Raw genomic sequence first — 22,532 nt, 5'->3', positions numbered from 1 at the left:
AATTTTTTTAATTGAGTGAACATGTGATTGAGGAGTGGATTCAAATTTAATTGCCATTTTTGGGAGAATACCTGGGGAGAGTTTATTGGTGATTTGGTTCATCCCAGGTTTAGACAACTGGTAATAAATGCTTAGTTGCTGTGATTGACAAAACTTAAATGACATGCATATGTATAAAGACATTTATTTGTTTATGATGTTTTGCAGACTGCCATGTGCCACCACGATCCATTTAAATAGATTTTTTAATGTATTGTATTTTAAGTAAAGAGGATATCTTAGATTACCTCCCACTCCAGCCGAAGTCATAGAGAAAAACTTCCATTATACAGAGAATAAATAACAGCAAATTGTGTGATATAGCCCCACAATAGTAATAAGGGATTCCAGGGACAATAAACCACAAGATGGGCTGTGCAGGTCTTCAAATATTAGTAGGACCTCGGATTACTGGTTTCCAAAACACTGATAAATGTGAACTAGAGCACCCTCGTAGTGAAATGTAAATCCATTAAAAAAGTTATGAAATGAAGCAGCTTCTAGACAGTGACAGCATACCTGAGATGATGACCACATTGTTGAGCCCAGACATCAGGGTTGCCCTCTGGGCGGAGTCACCCGACAGCGTAAAGACGTAAGCCAGCAGCGCCTTGGTGTAGACACTCGTGACACCAGACAGAGTATTTTTCAGGCAGGTCAAGCCCTTGCTTACAATGGGGTCCTATGAGGTGGAGAAAGACATGTTATTACCCTTCTCTGAGGGGTGGGCTCCTCTGGTGTCAAGGCATGTGAGCGAAACACGAGGAGTGGTGGACAGGACCAACAGGTAGTGTGAAGGACTGATGCACATGGGATCAAGTGTGCGAGGGCAGAATACAAGCAGTCTGCTGAGCAAGCATTTGTTTTAGAAGAAGTAGGCAAAGGGGCCTGTGCTGCAGGAAGTGAGCAACCAGGATGTGTATAGCAGGGAAGTTTTATGAGAAGACAGGAGTTACAGAGCATCTGCAGAGGAAAAAGGGCTAAGGGAAATGTACAAAGGAGATATCAATTGCAGGGAAAATGTCAGGGAATATGGACGAGAGAGAATGAGAAAGTTTGCAGAGAGGATATGGCTTCCAGGGAGTGTTAAGAAGATGTGCATGGTAAGGAATATGAAGAGAGGATGCAGTTGCAAGACAGTGTGAAGGAAGATATGTCAGCAGGCTATATCTTTTCCAGTAAGCCATAGCCTATCTGCATACATTCAGCAAAGCATATGTCCTTGACACCACACACACCCCACAGTACGTACTGTATTACCACAATACCTCCTATTCATTTAGCCTTGCACAACAAGATTTTACCTGCTTTTCAAATTCAAGAGATTACACCACAATTTCTGCAGCCCATACTTTACACGCTGGTCCTTGCAAACAATATCTACTTTGCAAATTCCCTGCAAGCAATTGTCTGGTGTGTGATTTTAATATAGTGTAGTTTCAAAAATATCAACTGACACAAATGTTATGTAAAAATTATTGTGATGTTAAAAATATTCCAGGGCAGAAAATTGCAGGTAAGACTATCATTTTGAGGTGCTTTCTATTGTTTTTTAAATATAGTTATTTATAATATCATTTTGAAATTATTTTGTTGCATTTTATTCGTTTTTGTGTTGCTTGTCATTTTTATTTTAATGTTAACAGTGTGAAATTATTTTTTATTATAGTTTATATATTTTTTGATTTGGTAATAAGTGTAAAGATGTTTTATTTTATTTGAATTTTTTTATTTATTGTTGGATTGTTCAGTCTGTAGGGAAATAGGGTGGACATTTTAATATTTATTTTTAATTGCTTATTAATACTTTTTCAAAATTTGTATCTGTTAAGTTGAATATTAGTCATAAATAATTTTAATTGTAAATTATTTACTAGATACTTATAAACAGAATGGCAGTTGTATTTGTTAATTGGTTAATTAGACTACTCTTTGTAATTATTTAATTGATTTGAATAATTTGCATATTAGTTGATATTAATATGTTTTCGTTTTTAATAAAATAATCAATTTTTTATATACTGTTCCGCCAGCCTCGCCCTCGCCACCATCCCACGGATCCGCAGAACCACCACCGGAGGAAGATCATTCTCCTATCTGGCGGCCAAGACGTGGAACTCCCTCCCCGCCCACCTACGACTGACCCAGGACCACCTTCAGGAAACACCTCAAGAACTGGCTCTTCGAGCAGTAGCAGCACCCCCCCCCCCCTCCCTTGAGACCCTTATGGGTGAGTAGCGCGCTCTATAAATGTATTTTTTGATTGATTGATAAGGAATTGCGATTCCTTATTAGCGATTATTAAGGAACCGCTATTTAGGAGTCGCAATTCCTTATGCATGTAGGAATCGCTAAATAAATTGTGATTCCTACACATTCCCTATCAGAGAATCGCAAATTGCCTTGAGGCCCATAGGAATGAATGGGAAACCATTTGCAATTTGCGATTACCAAAAAGATAATCGCAAATTGCACATGCAGTTTCAGGGTACTAGGGGCCAAAAAGGACAGACTGATGCACCCCCAAAATTGGCATGTGTGCACATGTGGCACACACACATGCCCCAAGGGCCTGTGTGTGCGCCACATGGTACTTAGAAAAATATTTTTTTTCAAAAGAATTGCAAATTACCATCAACTTGGAGTTGATGGTAATTTGCGATTCCTTAATGCACAGTCGCATTCTGAGAATGCTTCTTGCATTGCATTTAGGGAGTCGCAAATTGTGATTCCCTAACTCCATTATCAAAAATAGGTAATCTCGAATTTTGCAATTACCTATTTTGCGAATGGCTTTGGGCTTGATGCATCCCAAAAGGCTAATTCCCAGTCTCAAAGTGGCCGATTCTGTGAATCGGCCCGTTTGCGACCGGTAATTAGCTTGATGCATGTGCCCCTATATGACGTACCACATAGAAAACACCGTTAGTCCAGATCACTCCCATTATTCATGGTAGTAAACACCCACCTCCCCCCTCCCGCTTCTGCTCCCCCCAACTGCAGAACTTAAAGGTACCCGATGCACCCATCACTAAACATGTAAGTGTGATAAATCGGTTTCTAAGAATCCTATCTGGTCCCATCCACGAACTCATCAAAGGAAAGGGTCGGGGGGTGCTCCCTGCACCTGTCAGTGAAAGAGATCTGGTACTTTCCATTGTGTGGTAAGGGCTAGGCTGGGTGTTCCCCCGATTAAGTGTTGTACCCTTTTGCTCTGAAAGCCATCACCATTTTGCTTTGAAAGCCAAATGTGAGCCCTGTATTTTTCTGGTTAGTCGCTCCATTGCTAATATGGCCCACAGTTTCTGGTGTTACTGTATGTATGGTGGGCAGTGTGGTTTCTTCCAGTGATGGGTCATGGTTAATCTTGCTGCACTAATTCACTATAAGCACATATGCCCCTTGATATCTGAGGGGTTTCAGACTCAAAAGAATTACATCTGGTGTTGTAGGTATCAGGACAGTTAGAACTTGTTGGAGTACTTGAAATACCTCTCCCAAGATTGGGCGAATTACAGGACAGTCCCACCATATGTAAAGGGCATAGCCAAGTGCTCTGCCTCCCCTCCAGAACCTAGTAGAGGCGTTGTGGTACATGCTGTGTAGCTTACGGAGGGGATTAATGGCATCCGAACCATACTTTGTAGTGTATCTCTCACCCCAAGGATGAGGGGGGTGAGGAGTGTATGCCCTTGTGCAGTCTTTCCCATCTTTTTGGGGTCACCTGCATACCTAGAGTACATTCCCATTCTCTGTAGTGATGCCAGAGGGTGTGGTGACATGATTTAGGAGTCGTTTGTACAACATTGAAATTGTACCCTGTGTGCATGTCAATTTAGAGAACTGTAGTTTGAATAGGGTTTTTTCCTCTGGGTCGCCCAGTGTTGAATCTGGGCATATTGTAATCTTTCAGTTTCCGGAAGCCCATAAGTGTATCACCACTGCTGAAAGGACTTCGGAGTCTGGGCCTTGTACATATCTGCAATCATTCTGCATCCTCCCTCCATCCAGTTAAGGAAGGCGTGGCTATCTAGGGTGGGTAAAAGCACTGGATTGTAGTGTATATGGGGACAGATAAGACACCAGCCCTCTCACACCCAAATATTTCGCTCATGTCTTTGGAGTCTTTAGAGTTGTGGATACCAGTGTGCTAATATATGCTTTGGGTGGCCTGTAGCGCTTCTCCAGCCATACCAGGTCTCACTGGGGCGGGCGGACTACAGAATGCTCCATCTGCAGCCAATTGTCTTACATAGTATTTTGGACCAGTCTGCCAAAGGTCTCAGTTATGGGGCTGCATAGTAATGCGGGATGCTAGGAGCCACCACAGGCCCAACGCCCTCAGTTGGCTCATCAATGTCTGCTGGAGTCTAGTAGCCTTACCTTTCCATATGAGTGTCATAGATTTTTGTAGGACATGTTTCAGTTAGATGGGATCTAGCCAAAAGGGGAAGGGCTTGACAGACTTAGGGAAGTCATGGGAGCACGTTCATTTTCTCCAGTATTTTCAGTATTTGTAAAGCGCGAACAATTACCCGAAGGTGTCAAGGCGCTGGGGGCCGTCAGGAAGATTAGGCAAGCTTTTGGCCAGAGTCACATGGTGCTGGGCTGATCTGCTACCAGCGATCGAACCGTGAGCCCCCTGATTCCGGAGTCAGTCACCCTGGCTGCTGCGCCACACCTCTTTTGATCACATTAATGCAACCAAACCATGAGAGCATCAGTGTGCCCTAGTTATAGAGTTCTTCAGTTGCAGAAGTGAGTATGGGTGTGGGGTAGTTGGAAGTGAAGAGATCCTTCACAGACCACATAAGGCAGATTACCAGATAATGGATGAAAGTTTTAGCCCACCAAAACTGGAAGTGAGATGGTGGCAACACTGCCTTGTTTGCTGCAAGAATCAAGTTGAGAATCTCTGATTTATAGTAGTCAGTCATGTATCCAGATACACTATCAAAGGCTACTAGGAGGTTTACTACTGCGAGAATCTAAGTAGTTGGTGCATCCAGTTTCAAAAGCACGTCATCCGCATAGAGGGAGTTTTTTAATTCCCTCTGGCTGAATTTGATACCCCTGACTGCGCTGGTCAGCCTGATTATACAGGACAGGGATTCGATAAATAGGTCAAACATGAGCGGTGAAAAGGGGACATCCCTGTCCGGTGCCCCTGGTAAGCCTAAATGGTCTTGAGAGATACCTGTTGAGGGTGACTCTAGTGACAGCGTTGACATAATTGGAGAAAATCATCTGTAGGAATCTAGGGCGCAAACCCATTTTCTGAAGTGTGAGCCGCAGGAAGTTCCAGTCCACCCGATTAAAGCCCTTCTCGGAGTCAAGGGACAACAAGATGGCGGTACATTTTCTATCAGGTGGATGGCTGCTCTGATGTTTTCATGTGATAGGCACTTCTGAACAAAGCCTCTCTTGTCTGGGTCTACCAGGATGGTTAGCAACATGCCGAGTTGGGTCGCAAGGATTTTGGTGTATAGCTTAGTGTCAATGGTCAGTAGGACTATAGGTCTTCTACAAGGTGCACTGCTTAACATCCTTATTTGGTTTTGGGATGACCATCACCACCGCCTCTCCCATTGCCTGTGTGATGGTCCCCGCGGAAGCACAGGTTCATAAGTTTTGGGAAGAGTGCGTTTTATAAAATGTGGCTGTAAGGTCATATGGTGCTGGTAGTCTTGTTAGCTTTTAGGGTCTTGATAGCTAAGCGCACCTCCTCTAGGAAGATAGAGCCCTACAGCGAATCCCTTTGGTCATTCATGAGCTTTGTCAGTTGAACTGGCTCCAATAAAGCATCCCTTTCTCTTGAAGGTTGGGAAGCTCCCTTATAGAGTTTTTTGTAGAATGTGCAAAATTCGTAGACTTTCCCTTCATCATATAATACCTGGGCTACAGAAAAGGTTGTTATTTCTTTCATGTACTCTTTTTCCTGCTTGCCTCGCAAGAGTCAGGCCGAGGGGCGCCCACTTTATCTCCTGCTATATAGGCTCATTTTTTAAGGTGGACCATGTGGAGCTCCGCTTGGTTAGCGTAGTGCTTCCCAATTGACCCTTCACTGTCGTCAGGGTTTGCATTATGCAATGGGAGGACCGCTACTGCCACTGCTGCTCAATCTCCCAAATCTCATTCTCAAGTTTCCGTACTTCAAATTTATGTAGACACGTTCATTTGTTGGCCACTGCTATAAAGTGACCCCGAACCACTGTTTAAATGCATCCCATGTACCTGGGATCAGCACCTCTCCACCTTCGTTATTTTCAAAATATTCCTCTATTTGTTGTCCCATCTTGCTTTTAGTGACTGGGTCCCTAAGTATGGAGGGGTGTAAGCTCCATGTGCCCAGATGTCTTGCATTCCACATTTCTAGGTGGATCCTGATTAGAAAGTGAGCAGAGACCGATATGGGGCCAATCTCCACGTTTGGATATGTCCCACAAGAGAGTTGTTAAGTAAGATATAATCAATTCTGGAGTGGGTGCGTTGTACTTAAGAGTAGAAAGTGTAGGCCTTGGTCACAGGATTGAAGTCTCCCCAGGCATTGTGTTGGAGTTAATCCTCATTGGATTTTCTCAGCCTTTTGGAGGAGGCTCCAGCATGTTTATCATTCCACCGCCTCCTTGTCTATGTATAGATTCCAAACCATATTCAGATTTCCGGCCAGCATGATGTCCCCACCGGCCAGCTCTGCTACCTGCCCTAGGAAGTCTATCATGACCATGTCCTGAGCCGCTTTTGGGGCATATAAAGTAGCTCCAGTGAGAGGTGTCCCGTGGAGTGTCTCCACGAGATTGAGATACCTTTCCTCTATGTAGGCATGCATGACTGAAACTGGGAGATTACACTTAAAATATATTGCCATCCCTCTCTGCTTGGTATTGGCTGAGGAGTGGTAGCTTGTTGAGTATGTTGTATGCTTCACTTCCCCCTAATCCATGTGGAGGAGATGGGTCTCTTGTCAGCAGATTCTTGGAGGGCCAGAACGCCCACGTCTATTCAGCAAGTTGAGTCCCCTTGTATTTAGTGAGACGAGTTGGATCATGGATGTGTCTGAATAGGTGGTACGCAAATACAGGTCAGGTAAAGAAACTAAAGAAAGAATGGGCAAGGTGGATGCAACGGTCCTTCCCCACCATTTTAAGCCCCCAATTCTCCCAAAACATTCTACAACAAATCAAGAAACAATAATTAACTAATAACAAATCATCATGCATTGCATGAGGCCTGGTGTAGTGTCGAATTGTTTGAATAGCGTGGTAGGAGAGGGTTATGTCCATCCCCTGTATCTCTAAGTATGTGGGCAAGAGGCCTATCTCCACAGCCGGACCGGCCCAACCCGGAGGCGGACTAATACACTCCAATAGAGCCATTCCACCAGGCGCAAATGATAAATGTGTTTATGTTACATCGGCATCCATCCTGCGAGTACAGCCGTAACCTGGATGATAATTGTTGCATCCCTGTCCAGCCTAGAGGGGTCCATCACCCCCAGACTCCCATCCATTGATTATTACTTTGCTCAGGGGGGATTCCTACTAGGGGTCATCTCGGGTTCCCTGGGTGCACCTCAGTATTCCTTGCATGCAATGCATTAGATAAATAAGGCCATCACTGTCAATGGAGTCCAGCTTTTACTCGTGGCTGTGGCACATGCTTAGGCTGGGTCTTTGTGAGGCCTGCTACTATGAAGATCTGCTGACGTCCCCTGGGTGCACCTCAGTATTCCTTGCATGCAATATATTAGATAAATAAGGCCATCACTGTCAATGGAGTCCAGCTTTTACTCGTGGCTGTGGCATATGCTTAGGCTGGGTCTTTGTGAGGCCTGCTACTATGAAGATCTGCTGACGTGCCCCAAGCGGTAGCACAGTATCTTACTACATTTCCAACTCAGCCTTGCGTCAGTGACCCCGGAGCCATTCTTGATCCTCTACAGCATGTTGTGGCGGTGTCCAACTGCCCTTCCTTGGGTGGCCTCGGGTCTCCTGTGGCCCCCACCCCAATCCTCAAAGTCATGTGTGCCATGCATTGTGTCTGTTCTTTGGATGGAATATCCCCTATCATGGTTATGCTCGACAACACTCTTCCCTTGAGTCACATGAGGGTCCTAGTACGGTGTCCCCAATGCGCGGTACTTCAGATGAGGTAATGAGTGTGATGCCCAGCAGGGTGTGCGCACTCTTTGGGTTTGATACAGTACAGCATTTGCTCCTAGCTCAAATAAGAGGCCAAAGGGATACGTCCATCTATATCAAATCCTGTCCTCTCTTAGTTTCAAGGTAATAGGCTGAAAGGCCGCAGGTTGGTGCAGAGTTAGTTCTGATACATCTTAGAATATTGTGCAAAAGTCATTTTGAAAGCTCACTTCTCCTGCTTTTCTAGCTTACTGGAGGGCCTTCGATTTCTCTACTAAATAGTGGAACTTGATCAGCATGTCTCTGGGGCATTGCTGTTGGGAGGATTTCCTGGGGCCTACACGATGTATCCTGTCTGCCTTTATCTCAGGTTGGTTATCCCCTAATAGCAAGGAAAGCATTCCCACCCCAAAGGGTTCCAGATTAGTGTCCAGAATCTCCCCGCTGAGGCCTCGGATGTGGAGATTTTCTTGCCTTGGACAATTTTCCAGGTCTTTGAGTTTCTCAAATGCATTTTTAAGTTGATCTTCCTTAGTCATAAGGTAGGCCCTGGTAGCCCATTTGGCAGGGTGCTGTGTAATTGAAAGGTTGGGCATGTACTTTTAAATTTTACATGTACTGGTAGAGAAAACTCCTAAATTTGTTTTCCACTACTGTGAGACCTAACACTCTCATGGTATAACATTAGGGTTTCCTTAATACATTTAATAAACTGTAATTCATAATTGGGAGCAGGAAGATATATCATGTTTGGCACTTATGAAATTGTTATGAGAGACCCTCTTAAATGGTAAAGACAGACTTTTCATTACAATTTTGAAAATGCCATTTTTATAAACTTGGTATTTACCTTCACTCAGCCCTTTGTGCCTGCAGTCTGTCTTAGGTAACATGATTGGGTGTAATTGACAGTAATACTTTGTGAATCCCTCTCAGACTGTCACACAATAGAAGGATTAGGTGTGCCTCAATGAGCCATCTGCTGGCAGGATGGGGGTGGAGCTGTGTACAGCCACACTTACACCTGAATAGCCTGTGCTCTGCCATCACACAAAGAGCCTAAAGACCTTGTATTGTCGCTACAGCCAGGTTGGGGCCAGGACAAGAGAGTAGGGAAATTCCATGCACTTATGAAACCTTTCTAGAAGATTCTCCCACCTTCCAAAAAAAGGGCACTAGGGTATAAAATAGGACTTTCAAATCCACTCTTCAGTTCACTAATGGACCTGCGGAAGGACTCTCAGAGGACTACCTGCTGCTGTAACATGCTGTGCACGATGCCAGACTACTGCTGTACCTTGAAGGACTTTTTGCTGCCTGGAGCCTGCCTTGAACCCTCAGAGACCAGCACTGCTGCTGAGCCCTGCAAGTTCATCTGCACCCAGGACTGCCAGAAATTACTCCCAGGGTCAGTTTGCTGGCCTCCTGTTCAGAGCCGCCACAGGAACATAGGAAGGCTCCCACCATCTTGAACCCACACATGGGCCCAGCAAGAATTAGTCCTGAACCCCCAAGAGGTGTCCCACTAGTCCTGGACCATAGTGTGTGGTACCATATGTGCCCAGATGGCCAATTTCCAAAACTGAGAACTTTTGACAAATTTTGACTCAGAAGTGTTCTGAGAACCAGGAGAAGACCCGAAATACTCTGCTCGCCTATATGCCCGATGTGCATCACCGGTGTGATTGACTTTGCAGCTTATCCTGCTATGTTCTTCTCCACAGCAAATCTGTTTCATCAGTCCTTTGCCAAAGCGGTATCCAACTGTCTTCGGCTACAGGCCTTTGCTCAGTCCCGCTGGAGATTTTTGACTTCCATTTCGGCGACTAAGTCCGAACATAGAAATCTTCACCATGGCTTCAACCCAGGCCGTCCATGACAAAGCTCCCTCCTTGGACAACACCAGCAACTTTGCCACGCTGAACTTTACCTTCTCAGAACAATTTCTTCAAGAATTTGTTTACATCCGAAGGTAAGCACTGACTAGGACCAATCCATTTCTTGTATCCGAAACACACTCCAGTATGGTTGGCCTTAACTTTCGACTTTGACTCATTCTTGCTGCACTATATGTCCACTGTTGGTGCTTTGATTTTTTATTCTTCTTTTCAAACAAAAGGAATCAGGAGCGATTTAGGCTCCTAAATGATACATGTAAATAAGGGGGTATGCGGTTCCTTGAAGTGAGGGAAAATTCAGGTCTTTCTGAACACACCCCGAAGGATGTCATGCTTCAATAGTGGGCCTGCTACTCGTCGCGCCGGAGCTGCAATGTACGACGGGCACCCGCAAAGGTTTTTTTTTTCAGAGATCCTGTTTTGATGAAGCCGTATGGTGTGTGCGGGTGTGTGGGCTAGGTAGTGCAGTGAGTGTATGAGTGATTTTAAAATAGGTCTAGGACAACCCTTTCTAATATTTTATTCCTAGGGGGCACTAGCCTAATTAAAAGAGAGTGACCCTGAATGGATGGGATGATCCTACAGGGCCCGTGTGATATATATGGTCGACATCTTCCATGCCAGTGGTAGCCCCTAGCGGGTCTAGTGGCGCTTCATCAGGGCCATATTTAGGAAAATTATTCAACTCTAGCACTACCGCAATGCTGGTTCAAAATTCATGTGATGTGATGGTAACCAGCCTTGAAGTGAAGATCCAGGTCCTAGTTGGCCTGGAGATCTGAGACCTGAAAAAAGAGGGGAAGGGACATAGATAGGAAATAAAAACAAGGACCACAGTAGACCTGGATTAGGAGATTATTTAACAACAAGGTTATGACGGTGTAATTATATCCGAGGGTAAGCTATACCAGGAGCACCTGATTATTACGGTGTCTGTGGTGCGTGAAACACACATATCATGCTTATTTTAGTGATTGACAGATTGTCATAATGAGGAATGGTGAGTCCACGTAGTTAGGAAAGTCACACCAGCAGGGAATACGACCATAAGGGTGCTTAAGACATCTGGTGTTATCATAAACGAGAGGGGCACTCAGAAGTCGGTGGACTATCCCTTTCGTAGGTGCTACCCATTGTAGGTGGCATTGTGTTGAGGTAGTGGTGGGGATTGTGTAAATAATCAACCGACCGACATAACTGACAAACAACATAAGTTTGTTGTAAATCGCCCAGAGTTGAGATATTATCTCTGTGTGACCAGGTATAGGCATTTAACCATGTGCAATAAACAGTTCCTTAGGCTATTCCTATACGAGCATCCCAAGTGGGGGCATGGTACTAACTTTATTCATCGTGGTGATCATGGACAAAAACAAATATGGCCAAGCGCACGTAATCATGACCTGAGCCAGCGCGCAGGATCGAATAATAGACTCACCAATACAGAAATAGGCCTGAGCTGATGGGGGCGTGTGACAGAGCACTTCGTTGCTCTGACCTGTAACAGAATAAATACACCGTGCGTATGATCAGTAAACGCGGCACAGCGTATATCTTACCGGCATAGTTGCTTCCAAGCCAGTGATGATTTCAGGAAAGAGGAAGGTACACTCACAACTTGGAGGCGCAGCAACTAGCTCTAATTCTACCCTTGCTCTGGTCCCCATGAGGAGTACTTCTGGGGACGTGGTATTTGTTGTAATTGTGCTAATACGTGCATGCGCCAAGTAACTAAACCTTCAACTGCGTTGGCCATTGGGGTAGGGAGTTTTATTAACATACGTTACATGGACAAAGCTTGAGTGTGGTAATCTACCCACAAATGTAATAGCATTCTGAAGTTCCAGTGAATCAACTTTTCCTTACCCCCAAAAATTATGTTATTAAGGGAACACAAGGTGAAAGGGGTGTAACAGGAGCATAATGATAGCGCATGTGACATACTAGAACTGGCGCAAGGGGTTAGGTAGTTGTATTTTGCTGAAGTGGAGCCAAGCGTGCTCCAGACACTTGTTGGCACTGAAATGGTAGGTGGCATAGCGTATTGGTGCCATTCATCCCATTCTTAATGTGTGGAAATTAACATGTTCCGCAGAAGGGTAATAGTGTTAAAATAACATGTCGCTTTGATTTTTATGCAAAAACAACAGTTGATGGACAGAATGCAGAACAATGTCATACATTCACCCCAGTACAGAGATCTGGGCCTAAATGCATCGTTTTTTTGCTCACCATGCCATTCCAGTTTGAACCCAGCCATATGCAAATCAGTCTTGACCCTGTGCCTCATGGGAACAGTCCAGACCGAACTGCCAAGCCAGGTCCTCCCTGGACTGGAACCAAGCATCCTAGGACCGGTTTCGGGGTTTCACCCCTCTTCAGCCAGGATAGCTTTATTCCAGTGGCATGGAGAGCACGGGACTCACGTCTGAGCATACCCGTCCCACTCGGGGTGACAAATGCAAAAACAACAGTTGATGGACAGAATGCAGAACAATGTCATACATTCACCCCAGTACAGAGATCTGGGCCTAAATCCATCGTTTTTTTGCTCACCATGCCATTCCAGTTTGAACCCAGCCATATGCAAATCAGTCTTGACCCTGTGCCTCATGGGAACAGTCCAGCCCGAACTGCCAAGCCAGTTCCTCCCTGGACTGGAACCAAGCATCCTAGGACCGGTTTCGGGGTTTCACCCCTCTTCAGCCAGGATAGCTTTATTCCAGTGGCATGGAGAGCACGGGACTCACGTCTGAGCATACCCGTCCCACTCGGGGTGACAAATGCAAAAACAACAGTTGATGGACAGAATGCAGAACAATGTCATACATTCACCCCAGTACAGAGATCTGGGCCTAAATCCATCGTTTTTTGCTCACCATGCCATTCCAGTTTGAACCCAGCCATATGCAAATCAGTCTTGACCCTGTGCCTCATGGGAACAGTCCAGCCCGAACTGCAAAGCCAGGTCCTCCCTGGACTGGAACCAAGCATCCTAGGACCGGTTTCGGGGTTTCACCCCTCTTCAGCCAGGATAGCTTTATTACAGTGGCATGGAGAGCACGGGACTCACGTCTGAGCATACCCGTCCCATTCGGGGCGACAAATGAAAAAACAACAGTTGATGGACAGAATGCAGAACAATGTCATACATTCACCCCAGTACATAGATCTGGGCCTAAATCCATCGTTTTTTTGCTCACCATGCCATTCCAGTTTGAACCCAGCCATATGCAAATCAGTCTTGACCCTGTGCCTCATGGGAACAGTCCAGCCCGAACTGCCAAGCCAGGTCCTCCCTGGACTGGAACCAAGCATCCCTTGCTCACTTTGCCACTGGATTCAAGCAAGCCTGGCTGAAGACCGCTGAAATGCCAGAAACCGGTCCTAGGAAGCTTGTTTCCGGTCCAGGGAAGACATGGCTTGGCAGTTCGGGCTGGACTGTTCCCATGAGGCACAGGGCCAGACTGATTTGCATATGGTCATGTCTGAACTGGGGTGGCAGAGTGGGCTAAAGAACGGTGATGGATTAAACCCAGATCTGGTGACTGGGGGTGAGTGCTTGCAATGTTCAACACTCCGTCCATCATTTCCTTTGGTTTTGCTTTGTTCGCCATAAGTTGGCAGGGTATGCTCAGACGTGAGTCCCTTGCTCACTTTGCCACTGGATTCAAGCAAGCCTGGCTGAAGACGGCTGAAATGCCAGAAACCGGTCCTAGGAAGCTTGTTTCCGGTCCAGGGAAGACATGGCTTGGCAGTTCGGGCTGGACTGTTCCCATGAGGCACAGGGTCAGACTGATTTGCATATGGCCATGTCTGAACTGGGGTGGCAGAGTGGGCTAAAGAACGGTGATGGATTAAACCCAGATCTGGTGACTGGGGGTGAGTGCTTGCAATGTTCAACACTCCGTCCATTATTTCCTTTGGTTTTACTTTGTTCGCCATAAGTTGGCAGGGTATGCTCAGACGTGAGCCCCTTGCTCACTTTGCCACTGGATTCAAGCAAGCCTGGCTGAAGACGGCTGAAATGCCAGAAACCGGTCCTTGGAAGCTTGTTTCCGGTCCAGGGAAGACATGGCTTGGCAGTTCAGGCTGGACTGTTCCCATGAGGCACAGGGTCAGACTGATTTGCATATGGCCATGTCTGAACTGGGGTGGCAGAGTGGGCTAAAGAACGGTGATGGATTAAACCCAGATCTGGTGACTGGGGGTGAGTGTTTGCAATGTTCAACACTCCGTCCATCATTTCCTTTGGGTTTGCTTTGTTCGCCATAAGTTGGCAGGGTATGCTCAGACGTGAGTCCCTTGCTCACTTTGCCACTGGATTCAAGCAAGCCTGGCTGAAGACAGCTGAAATGCCAGAATCCGGTCCTAGGAAGCTTGTTTCCGGTCCAGGGAAGACATGGCTTGGCAGTTCGTGCTGGACTGTTCCCATGAGGCACAGGGTCAGACTGATTTGCATATGGCCATGTCTGAACTGGGGTGGCAGAGTGGGCTAAAGAACGGTGATGCATTAAACCCAGATCTGGTGACTGGGGGTGAGTGCTTGCAATGTTCAACACTCCGTCCATCATTTCCTTTGGTTTTGCTTTGATTTTTTAGGCATTTGTTTTCACTAAAAATATAAAAAATTAATTACTCTGATCCTACTGATTGGATTTTTGTCATTTTAGTATCAAAATACACTCCATTTTGTTTTCAGGTACTGTTTGCACGATGTGGGGCACGATGTGGGCTTGAAGGATAAAATCTCAAGAAATTTACAAGTAGCTGGGAAAGTGCGGTCAGGACATATCTTGCAAGTAGCGGCAAAAAGAAGGAATGGTTTCTTACCTGTAAGCCTAGTTCTCTCTCAGGAGAATCTCCATTGAAATTATAAGCTCTGATAAGAGAGAGGGGAGGAGCCTAGCCTGCAGCCGAGATGGCCGCCTAGCTCTTCGGCTCCGCCGACCCTTGCGCCCTTCGTCGATATCCTGGCAAGAATCCTGTGCCTCCGAGCCCTACGTTTACCTGCGCCACGTTCCTGACCACGTTGCTGTGACTCCGGTCGAGAACGGAGCTGCCCCGGCGGAGTTGAGCCCAGGTTTCCATTCCGGCCTTCCAAGAGGTCGCGGCCGGGCCATTGTTTAGTGGGGACGGCCGGCGGCGACAACGACAGTAGCGGCCGCTGTGGAGAGGGAGGAGCCGGTGCACCGGACCTGGAGCGCGGCGCTGGGATTCTCACAGCAGCCTTTTCCAGGCTCGGCTGCCCAGCGCGCCCCGCTCGCAACATTGTATCCGGCTCCCGTATACTGTATCCCGGCCCAGCTGGGAGAGGGCCGGGATCGCTTCTTTGTTGCAGCCTACGGCAGCGGACGCCATCTTCCGCATCGGAAGCCCTGGTCTTGCCGGTGGGTTTCCCTGCACCACAGATTCCCCTGTCCTTGAAGCCTCTCCACGACCGGCTGCCTCCACGTTTCCTGCACCACCAGTACCCCGCAGAGAGCTCATCACTTTCCAGATACCGATGGCTGGTGAAGGGGGCTCGCTTCCCGGGGCGCTCGGTGGTTGCTTGCCTAAGATGGCGGACGCAGCAGCACCCTCCATCCTTGATCCACCGCTGGGGCTTCGCGACATCCTGGCAGCACTGGAGGACCTGCGGTTGGCCTTCCACTACTCTGCCGCTGGTTTGGAGGACCGGCTTGATTGTATTTTTTCAGCTGGCCATGATGATTCTCCAGTGCGGCGTGTTACGCCACATCCTCAGTCGACTGTCGGTGGATCACCCGAGTTGCGGTGTGTGGCAGTGACGGGGGGACGTGTCCCAGTGCCCGCTGCGGTACCCTTCGGCTCTGCCCTAGAGGAGTCTGACAATACTGCTCCCTTGATATGGCCGGAGCTTGTGTCTCAGACGCCGTTTTGCCCATCTCATTTGTCCTTTGGTGCCACGTTTCTGTGCGTCCTCCTGGACTTGCTTTCTGTACATCGGCCGGCCGCTACTCTGGAACTTATGCATCGTCCTGCTCCCTGTTGTACTAGCCACGGCATAGCAGTGGCGCATTCTGTGGTCCTTTACTATCGAGCTTCACTCCAGTTTGACTTGTCCCTTACATCGCGACTCCTGCAACGGACTTCATGGTGGCCCATCCCGTCCAGGTTGGCTGTACTGCAATTGGATTCTGTTGGACTGCAGATTCGAAGGGGCCAAGGCTGAGGAAGGGGGTTTTTCTTGTTGCACATTGATACGTATATGGCTGGGACTGGGACTTGTGACTGTTGGAGGTACATGTAGCATGGGTGTTAGGTCGGGGCCTGGGGTTGGGTGACCGCGGGTAACGATTTTGCCTGCATTGAATAGATCCTTGGCCCTCCTCCGGTCAACCGTGACATTCTTTTTCTTTTCTTTTCTTTCTCTTCTCCTACATTTCGGGTACTCTTTTGGGGCGACAGACACACTGCTAGGGGGGGTAGGCCGTAGCCTCTGCATGCGTGTAGGGTGGGGGGTATATTTCCTTGTTGGTTTTTTTTTTTTCTATGGGCCTCCTTTTTCTTTCTTTCTTTTCTCTTTTTCTTTTCTCCCTCTCTATTCTTTACCTTTCTCGCTTGTTCTTTCCTTGCTTAGTTCTTGGGTCGATGGGAGGATTGGGAATTTGTGGGTAGTGCTTGGGGATCGTCATGTGATATGCTTCTTTCCTATCCTGGTTTCATTGAGTGCGATTGCTTACCTTACGGATAATGCCTGCTGACTCTTCTGATGACCGTTGCCCACTATAGTCCTAATTGCATTGCTCTGATTCGGATCCTTCCAGACCGGTTGCGATGGACTTATTTCAAAACTTTATAAAATTAAACCTCATCATCCTGGCGCTCGGCGGCACAATTGTGTATAACGTAACCTGGGCTATTCGTGCCGGTACTGATATGCTGCTGAGTTGTATAATTGCTTGCTGATGTGCCTTTTATTGTCGAGGCCGGCCTGAGGGATGTAGGCCCGTATTTGTCTGCACATACTGTTAAATAAAGGTTTTATAAAAAAAAAAAAAAAAAAAAAAAAAGAAATTATAAGCTCTGAATGTTCCCGCTCACATGCGGTGATCCTGGAGCACTTCTTTATGATATGTTGTATATCTGCTTTAGGCCCACTGTGTTTCCTCCCTTATGTTCGCCCAGCTCTACGTTGTAGGCTGATTTTGCCTTCCAGAAGCACGCTTGTTTTTGTGCTACACATTTATTCGACAAGTAGGCTGCACATGTTTTTGCTATTTTGTTGTTTTGCTGGGATACAGATGGAACATTTCGTGCAATGTAAAAAATACAGTGCTCTGTTTTCTCCTTGTTCGGACACTAACACCGAAATAATAGACTAATCCATCTGCTGTTTTGAATATTCAACTCCTATCATGTAAACTAGAATTTGTCCTTTTGAAAACAAAGAGGACACCTTCACGCAGAGCCAAGGTCCCGAGACAAGAGAGAGCTCCGTGGCCTGAGATGCAGAACAACCATTTATATATGCCAGGTAGAGGGTCTCCCATTAATCCCAGAGATATATAATACAAAACTGTGTTTCTATTATTAGGGGAGGCATAGGCAGATGTGTCTCGCAATATGACAGGGCTTTTTCTTGTTTATAGTCTGCTGATTATGATAACCACATTTTTGACTTGCATATGCCTTTTAATTGCACTGTAGCTATTGCAAAATAGAGCACGATAGCTTCAATAAATATTGTAAGCTTTTCTGGGGTCTCTTTTTTTGTTTATTGTAGATACGCACTGTCATGCTCCACGGTCCGCGACGCCCGAAGCTGCAGTATTTAAGGAATCTCGAAGCACAGAGACGCGGTTAACGTTCTTGCCTCGAGATCCATTTCCGTCCTGACGCTCAGCTGCCTGACTTCCGGGTTAGGTTCTTCCTGTTTCCGGCTTCACTCTGTGGAACAAAGCCGGGTTGCGGTATACGCGTTCTGTTCTCCTCGAGCACCTTGGTCCTGCCTGCTTCGTCACCCTTGCTTGCAGACCGGACTTGCCCCGCTTTCCCTCAGTATTCCAAGTGAGAGGTCTTGGGTGTATGTGTTGCGGGAGTTTCCCTTGCAGGAGTTTCCCTTTCATTACGGTGCTGTTGTATAACGTTCTAAGTGTCTTTTCCTGCCAGGCAGTTCCCGATGTCCTTCTACTAGTTAGGATTGCCTAAGCCTTTCTTGCACGAGTATTGCTTTCCATATTCTTTTCCCTTCGTATGCTTTCCCTCCTTTATGTTGGCCCTATTGACAAGTACTCCAACGGTTGTCACGCCTTCGTCCAGAGACTATAGTTAGGAGTTAGACACATAGTACCTTGGTAGTGTTTCATCGCGTACCCACTTCTATACTGTGTTTGCCAGTCCTTATTCCTCGCCAGTTGTGTCCTGTCACTCCCTGGGGTTTGCGTGAATCACTGTGTGGATACTCTGCGCGACAGAAACACGGTAAAGGCGCATTGCGCAACATTATAAAACATACAGTTTGCTATATAGAGGAATAGTTCTCAGTGGGTATTTCTGTATGTTCTGAAGTAGTGTATTCTCTATTTCTGTAGCATATCTTCTACAGTGGTCAGTCGAAAAGAATCCAGGGAGTTGGTAGTTCATCTACGTCATTACTAGGGGTGAGTTATTAGCGGAAATAGAGTATAGCGTGGGGCTGAGTCTATTCTCCTTTAACAGTGTGCTCTCCTTATACAGAATCCTACAGCGAACCCTTGACGCCTTCACAGTACAAGAGTATCAAGAGCAACACAGGGGTAGGTGCGGTCAAGGGACAAAGTACACGTAGGGAGCTGGGTATGTGTGACAGTGTTTACATAATAATTATTTTTACAGGGTGTAAGACAAGTGTATCTATTCTCCTCTGTGGAACCAGACGTCGATGACCCATTGAAGTACAACCCTCCTTCCCTTGTTTTGTTTCCCTGTTTTCCCTGGTTAGTCTTCTGAGTCTCTAGTGTCTGATAGAGTCGGAAGACAGCTGGGGAAGGCTGAGGACTCGCTTCAGGTTTCTGGCGCTCCTGCGGAACAGCAGTCACTGTTACACGCACAAGTGGGAGAACGAAAGGTGATGGCCTGCAACCGTTATCCCTGAGAGGGTCTAGAGTGTTGTTTCTGGGTGACAAATTACTTGGCTCTATGGAAGGGTTAGTAAGGTAGTGGTGAGGTATGGTTACTCAGTTCCTGCGTACTGATGTTCTGTAGTCCAAGGCATAGTTCTGTTTCTAAGCAGAATCCCTGCAACAAATATATACAATCAACTCACCATCCTCCCCGGTGGAAAAAAAGATTAATAGTCTGCTTCCTTAGTTATACCAGCATTTGCTCTGTAAAAACAAACTGAGGTAACTGCCATCTGCTAAGCATGATGGGATATTGGTGGGCTGTAAGCCCTTACATGAGCAGAGTCACTTTTCATATGTGCAGAACTGCAGCCAATAACTCTACATTGTCTTCTTCCTTCTTTGCCATTTTCCTTTAAAAAAAAGGTTTGTAAATGAGATTCATTATTCAACTCTTGGTATTTTTCCTGTTTTTTAAAATTATATATTAACCCTTTTTTAGGTAAATTAAAGCTACTGGCCAATATAGCTTCATTTATAGGTTGCAAAACAATTAAATACATTAACTGTTAATCCTGCCCTTCCTAAAGCAAGGTGAACACATGCACTTAAAAATATATCTCCGCACGTGTGCGGGGCTATTCAGGGCTTATGATTTCAGTGGAGATCCCATGAGAGAGAAGTAAAAATGCGTAAAAATCATGCAATTAGCAAGAATTGCTCATGGAGAATACTGATGAGAGTCTGAGGGCCTGGGGTCTGGAAGGCGAGACCAAAGACAATATGGGTTGAAAGGAGTGAACAGAGAAGATATGCAAAGAATGTGCAGAGACTACATGGGTTGCTATGATGCTTTCTCTAGTTTGGATTTTCCTTTTTTAAGAATATTATTACATTTATTTATTCCCATAAGATGGGAACTACCTCTCCATTCATTAACCTTCTGCATAATTCTAACAAATTTGCTGCTAATAAATTAAATGTTTTATAAAATTCAGCAGGTAAAAGGCCTTCTCCAGTGGCTTTCCCATTATTAGCTAATACATTATCTGTCTTCAATTATTTCATTTAAGACAATGGGTATTCTAAACTCATTCCCTTCTTCTAATGTCAGTTTTGTTATAATTATGCAATGTTACAATATGGGATAATTTCCTCAACAGACTCTTCTTTATATAATTGGGCATAATTTGTCTGGAACAACTTAATGAATTCTGTGGTCTGATTACTTAGTTCTGCTCGTCAAACATGACTGATATCTCATCTGTATATTTTTTGTCACTTTTATGTGCTAAAATTTCATCAAAAGATTCACTAATCATATGCCTCTTGCCTCTTTGTTTCATATGTGGCTGTTGTTTTGGCATAGACATATTTTAGCTTTTGTAAGTAACATACATATCCCATTTCCCTTCTTAACACAATTTTCACACAGCAACATCATGATTATTCTCTAAGTAAAGAACAGTTTTTCATTTATTTTTTCATTTATTGAGTTTTTTGTTTTGATTTCTATGATATATATCTAATTGTTTCGCCTTTGATAAATGCATTGCTGGTAACCCATACAATACAAATATTTGTTGACCCTTTCTCAAACAAACCTATTACTTTTGCTCATATATCTTTACATTACTCTGTCCTTTCATAGTCCCCTTTCAAATGTCCATCTAAGTATTTGATTTTGTATTAATGCCAGTTCAACATTGAAAAATAGGGGCGTATGATCTGAAAACAGTTTCGTAATTATATACATTACTATTTTGGATGTAATCTATGTCACAACTTAAACTACATCTTTTGTATTTTGTTTATGTGGCTAAAAGTAGTAGGTGAAGCCAGGTTTATCATTGTGTTTATTTTGTCATATATTAATTAAATGTAGCACATGCATACGTATAATTATAGTTCTGCATAATTTGAGCCTTTCATTCACAGGACATTCTTTGGTAGTATACATTTTTTGTGACTGGATACACTTATAATCTCCACACATTTTTATTATTTCTGGTTTCAAGGCAAGTTCAGTAGCGCATACCTGTAATTCTTACTTAATTGTCTGTCTTCTATGTCTTTACACTTCATTTTAAATTGTATTTAGGTCGGAGAACTACCAACAGACTATTCCACACAGACGATCTACGTGTTGCGTGCAGTGCCACATTTTGTGCCGCAAATAAATTGATGAACCCAGGGAGATGATGGGCATATTTTGTTTCTCTGTGCAAAAAAGAGCATTTGATTTATTTTAACGGTAGGAGGAAATAAATGTAATAATTTAGAATATATTAAATTAGAATTATTTTTCTGAAGTTTCCCATCTAATGTAATAAATTAAATTTTTACTACGTAATAAAACCTATTGAATGTGACTAAATAATTAATTGGAAGCAATTTAAATTATATTTTAATAGAAATTAATATTACATTACTTTTTTAAATAGAATAGGTAATTCAAATATTTTAGAATAAATTGATAAATATGTTTTATTTTAAGATCATGTTTTATAATTAAATTAAATGTATTCATATTTTTAACTAGTTTGAGTAATTTAATTTAACATTATTTACTATGGCATTTTGGTTTAAGCCCCTACCTCCATTACCTATTATGGAAGGGTGTGGAAGTACCAGTGTTTGCCCATTTATGGTGCTGGACTTTCTGTAACTCTTAGCTGGAGTACTTGTACTCAATCCTTTCCCCTATGTATCCCTCTGATGTTCTTGGGAATCCAATCAATCACATAGTTTCATAACTTTGTTATTTACGTTCTCTAGTGGCAGGCCACAGGATAAGGGTTGGCCTTGTCTTTATGGCTCTTGCAAGTTGTAAAGGGGGGAACTTGAGGGTTATGAGGAAGTGCAGTGAAGTAGAACAAGTTAATATAGTCCAAGACAGCTTGGCAGAGAGCTTCAGGGAAAGGGGGTAACCAGCCCAAATAATTACCCAGCCAAGGCTTAGGACAAATCGGATGAATTGGACGAGCATGCTCTTTAATAATAAAAGAAATGATAATGTTTGGAAGATGTCCCAATGTATGCTGATTACTACCTTCAAAAAGCAGGAAGGCATTATCAGGAAAATACTTCAGAAATACTGGCATTTGGTCAAGAATGATCAGGGTTTAGGCAAACTAATCCCTAAGAAACTGGGCATTACTTTCATGAAAGTAAAATCAATTGAGGATATTCTTATTAAAAGTGGCCTAGAGATGTCATGTAAATGAAAAGTGCAGCTAATAGAAATCCTGCAAATATGGAACTATTAAGAAAGATTTCCTCTCTCTCATTGAAAAGAGGCAGAGAAAGATTAGAGATCCTTTCCATTACAATAGTGGATTTCTCATTTATGTTTTAACATGCCTTTGTGAGTTAGTGCTTAGTACTAT

General features: G+C 44.7%; 1 protein-coding gene across 1 annotated transcript in view; it reads right to left on the bottom strand.

Moving 5' to 3' along the window:
- LOC146812815 (alpha-2-macroglobulin-like protein 1) overlaps positions 1-22,532 on the bottom strand; it is an 820,867-nt gene that overhangs the window by 168,624 nt on the left and 629,711 nt on the right. The window contains exon 28 of the mRNA XM_085615206.1: positions 559-721. Within this exon, the coding sequence (XP_085471332.1) occupies positions 559-721 (163 nt within the window). The remainder of the gene's footprint in view (positions 1-558; positions 722-22,532) is intronic.

Source organism: Triturus cristatus, chromosome 7 (genome assembly GCF_964204655.1).
Source record: "Triturus cristatus chromosome 7, aTriCri1.1, whole genome shotgun sequence".
Classification (NCBI taxonomy): Eukaryota; Metazoa; Chordata; class Amphibia; order Caudata; family Salamandridae; genus Triturus; species Triturus cristatus.
The sequence above is the reverse complement of the archived record's forward strand: the minus strand, read 5'-3'. Positions and strand labels throughout refer to the sequence as shown.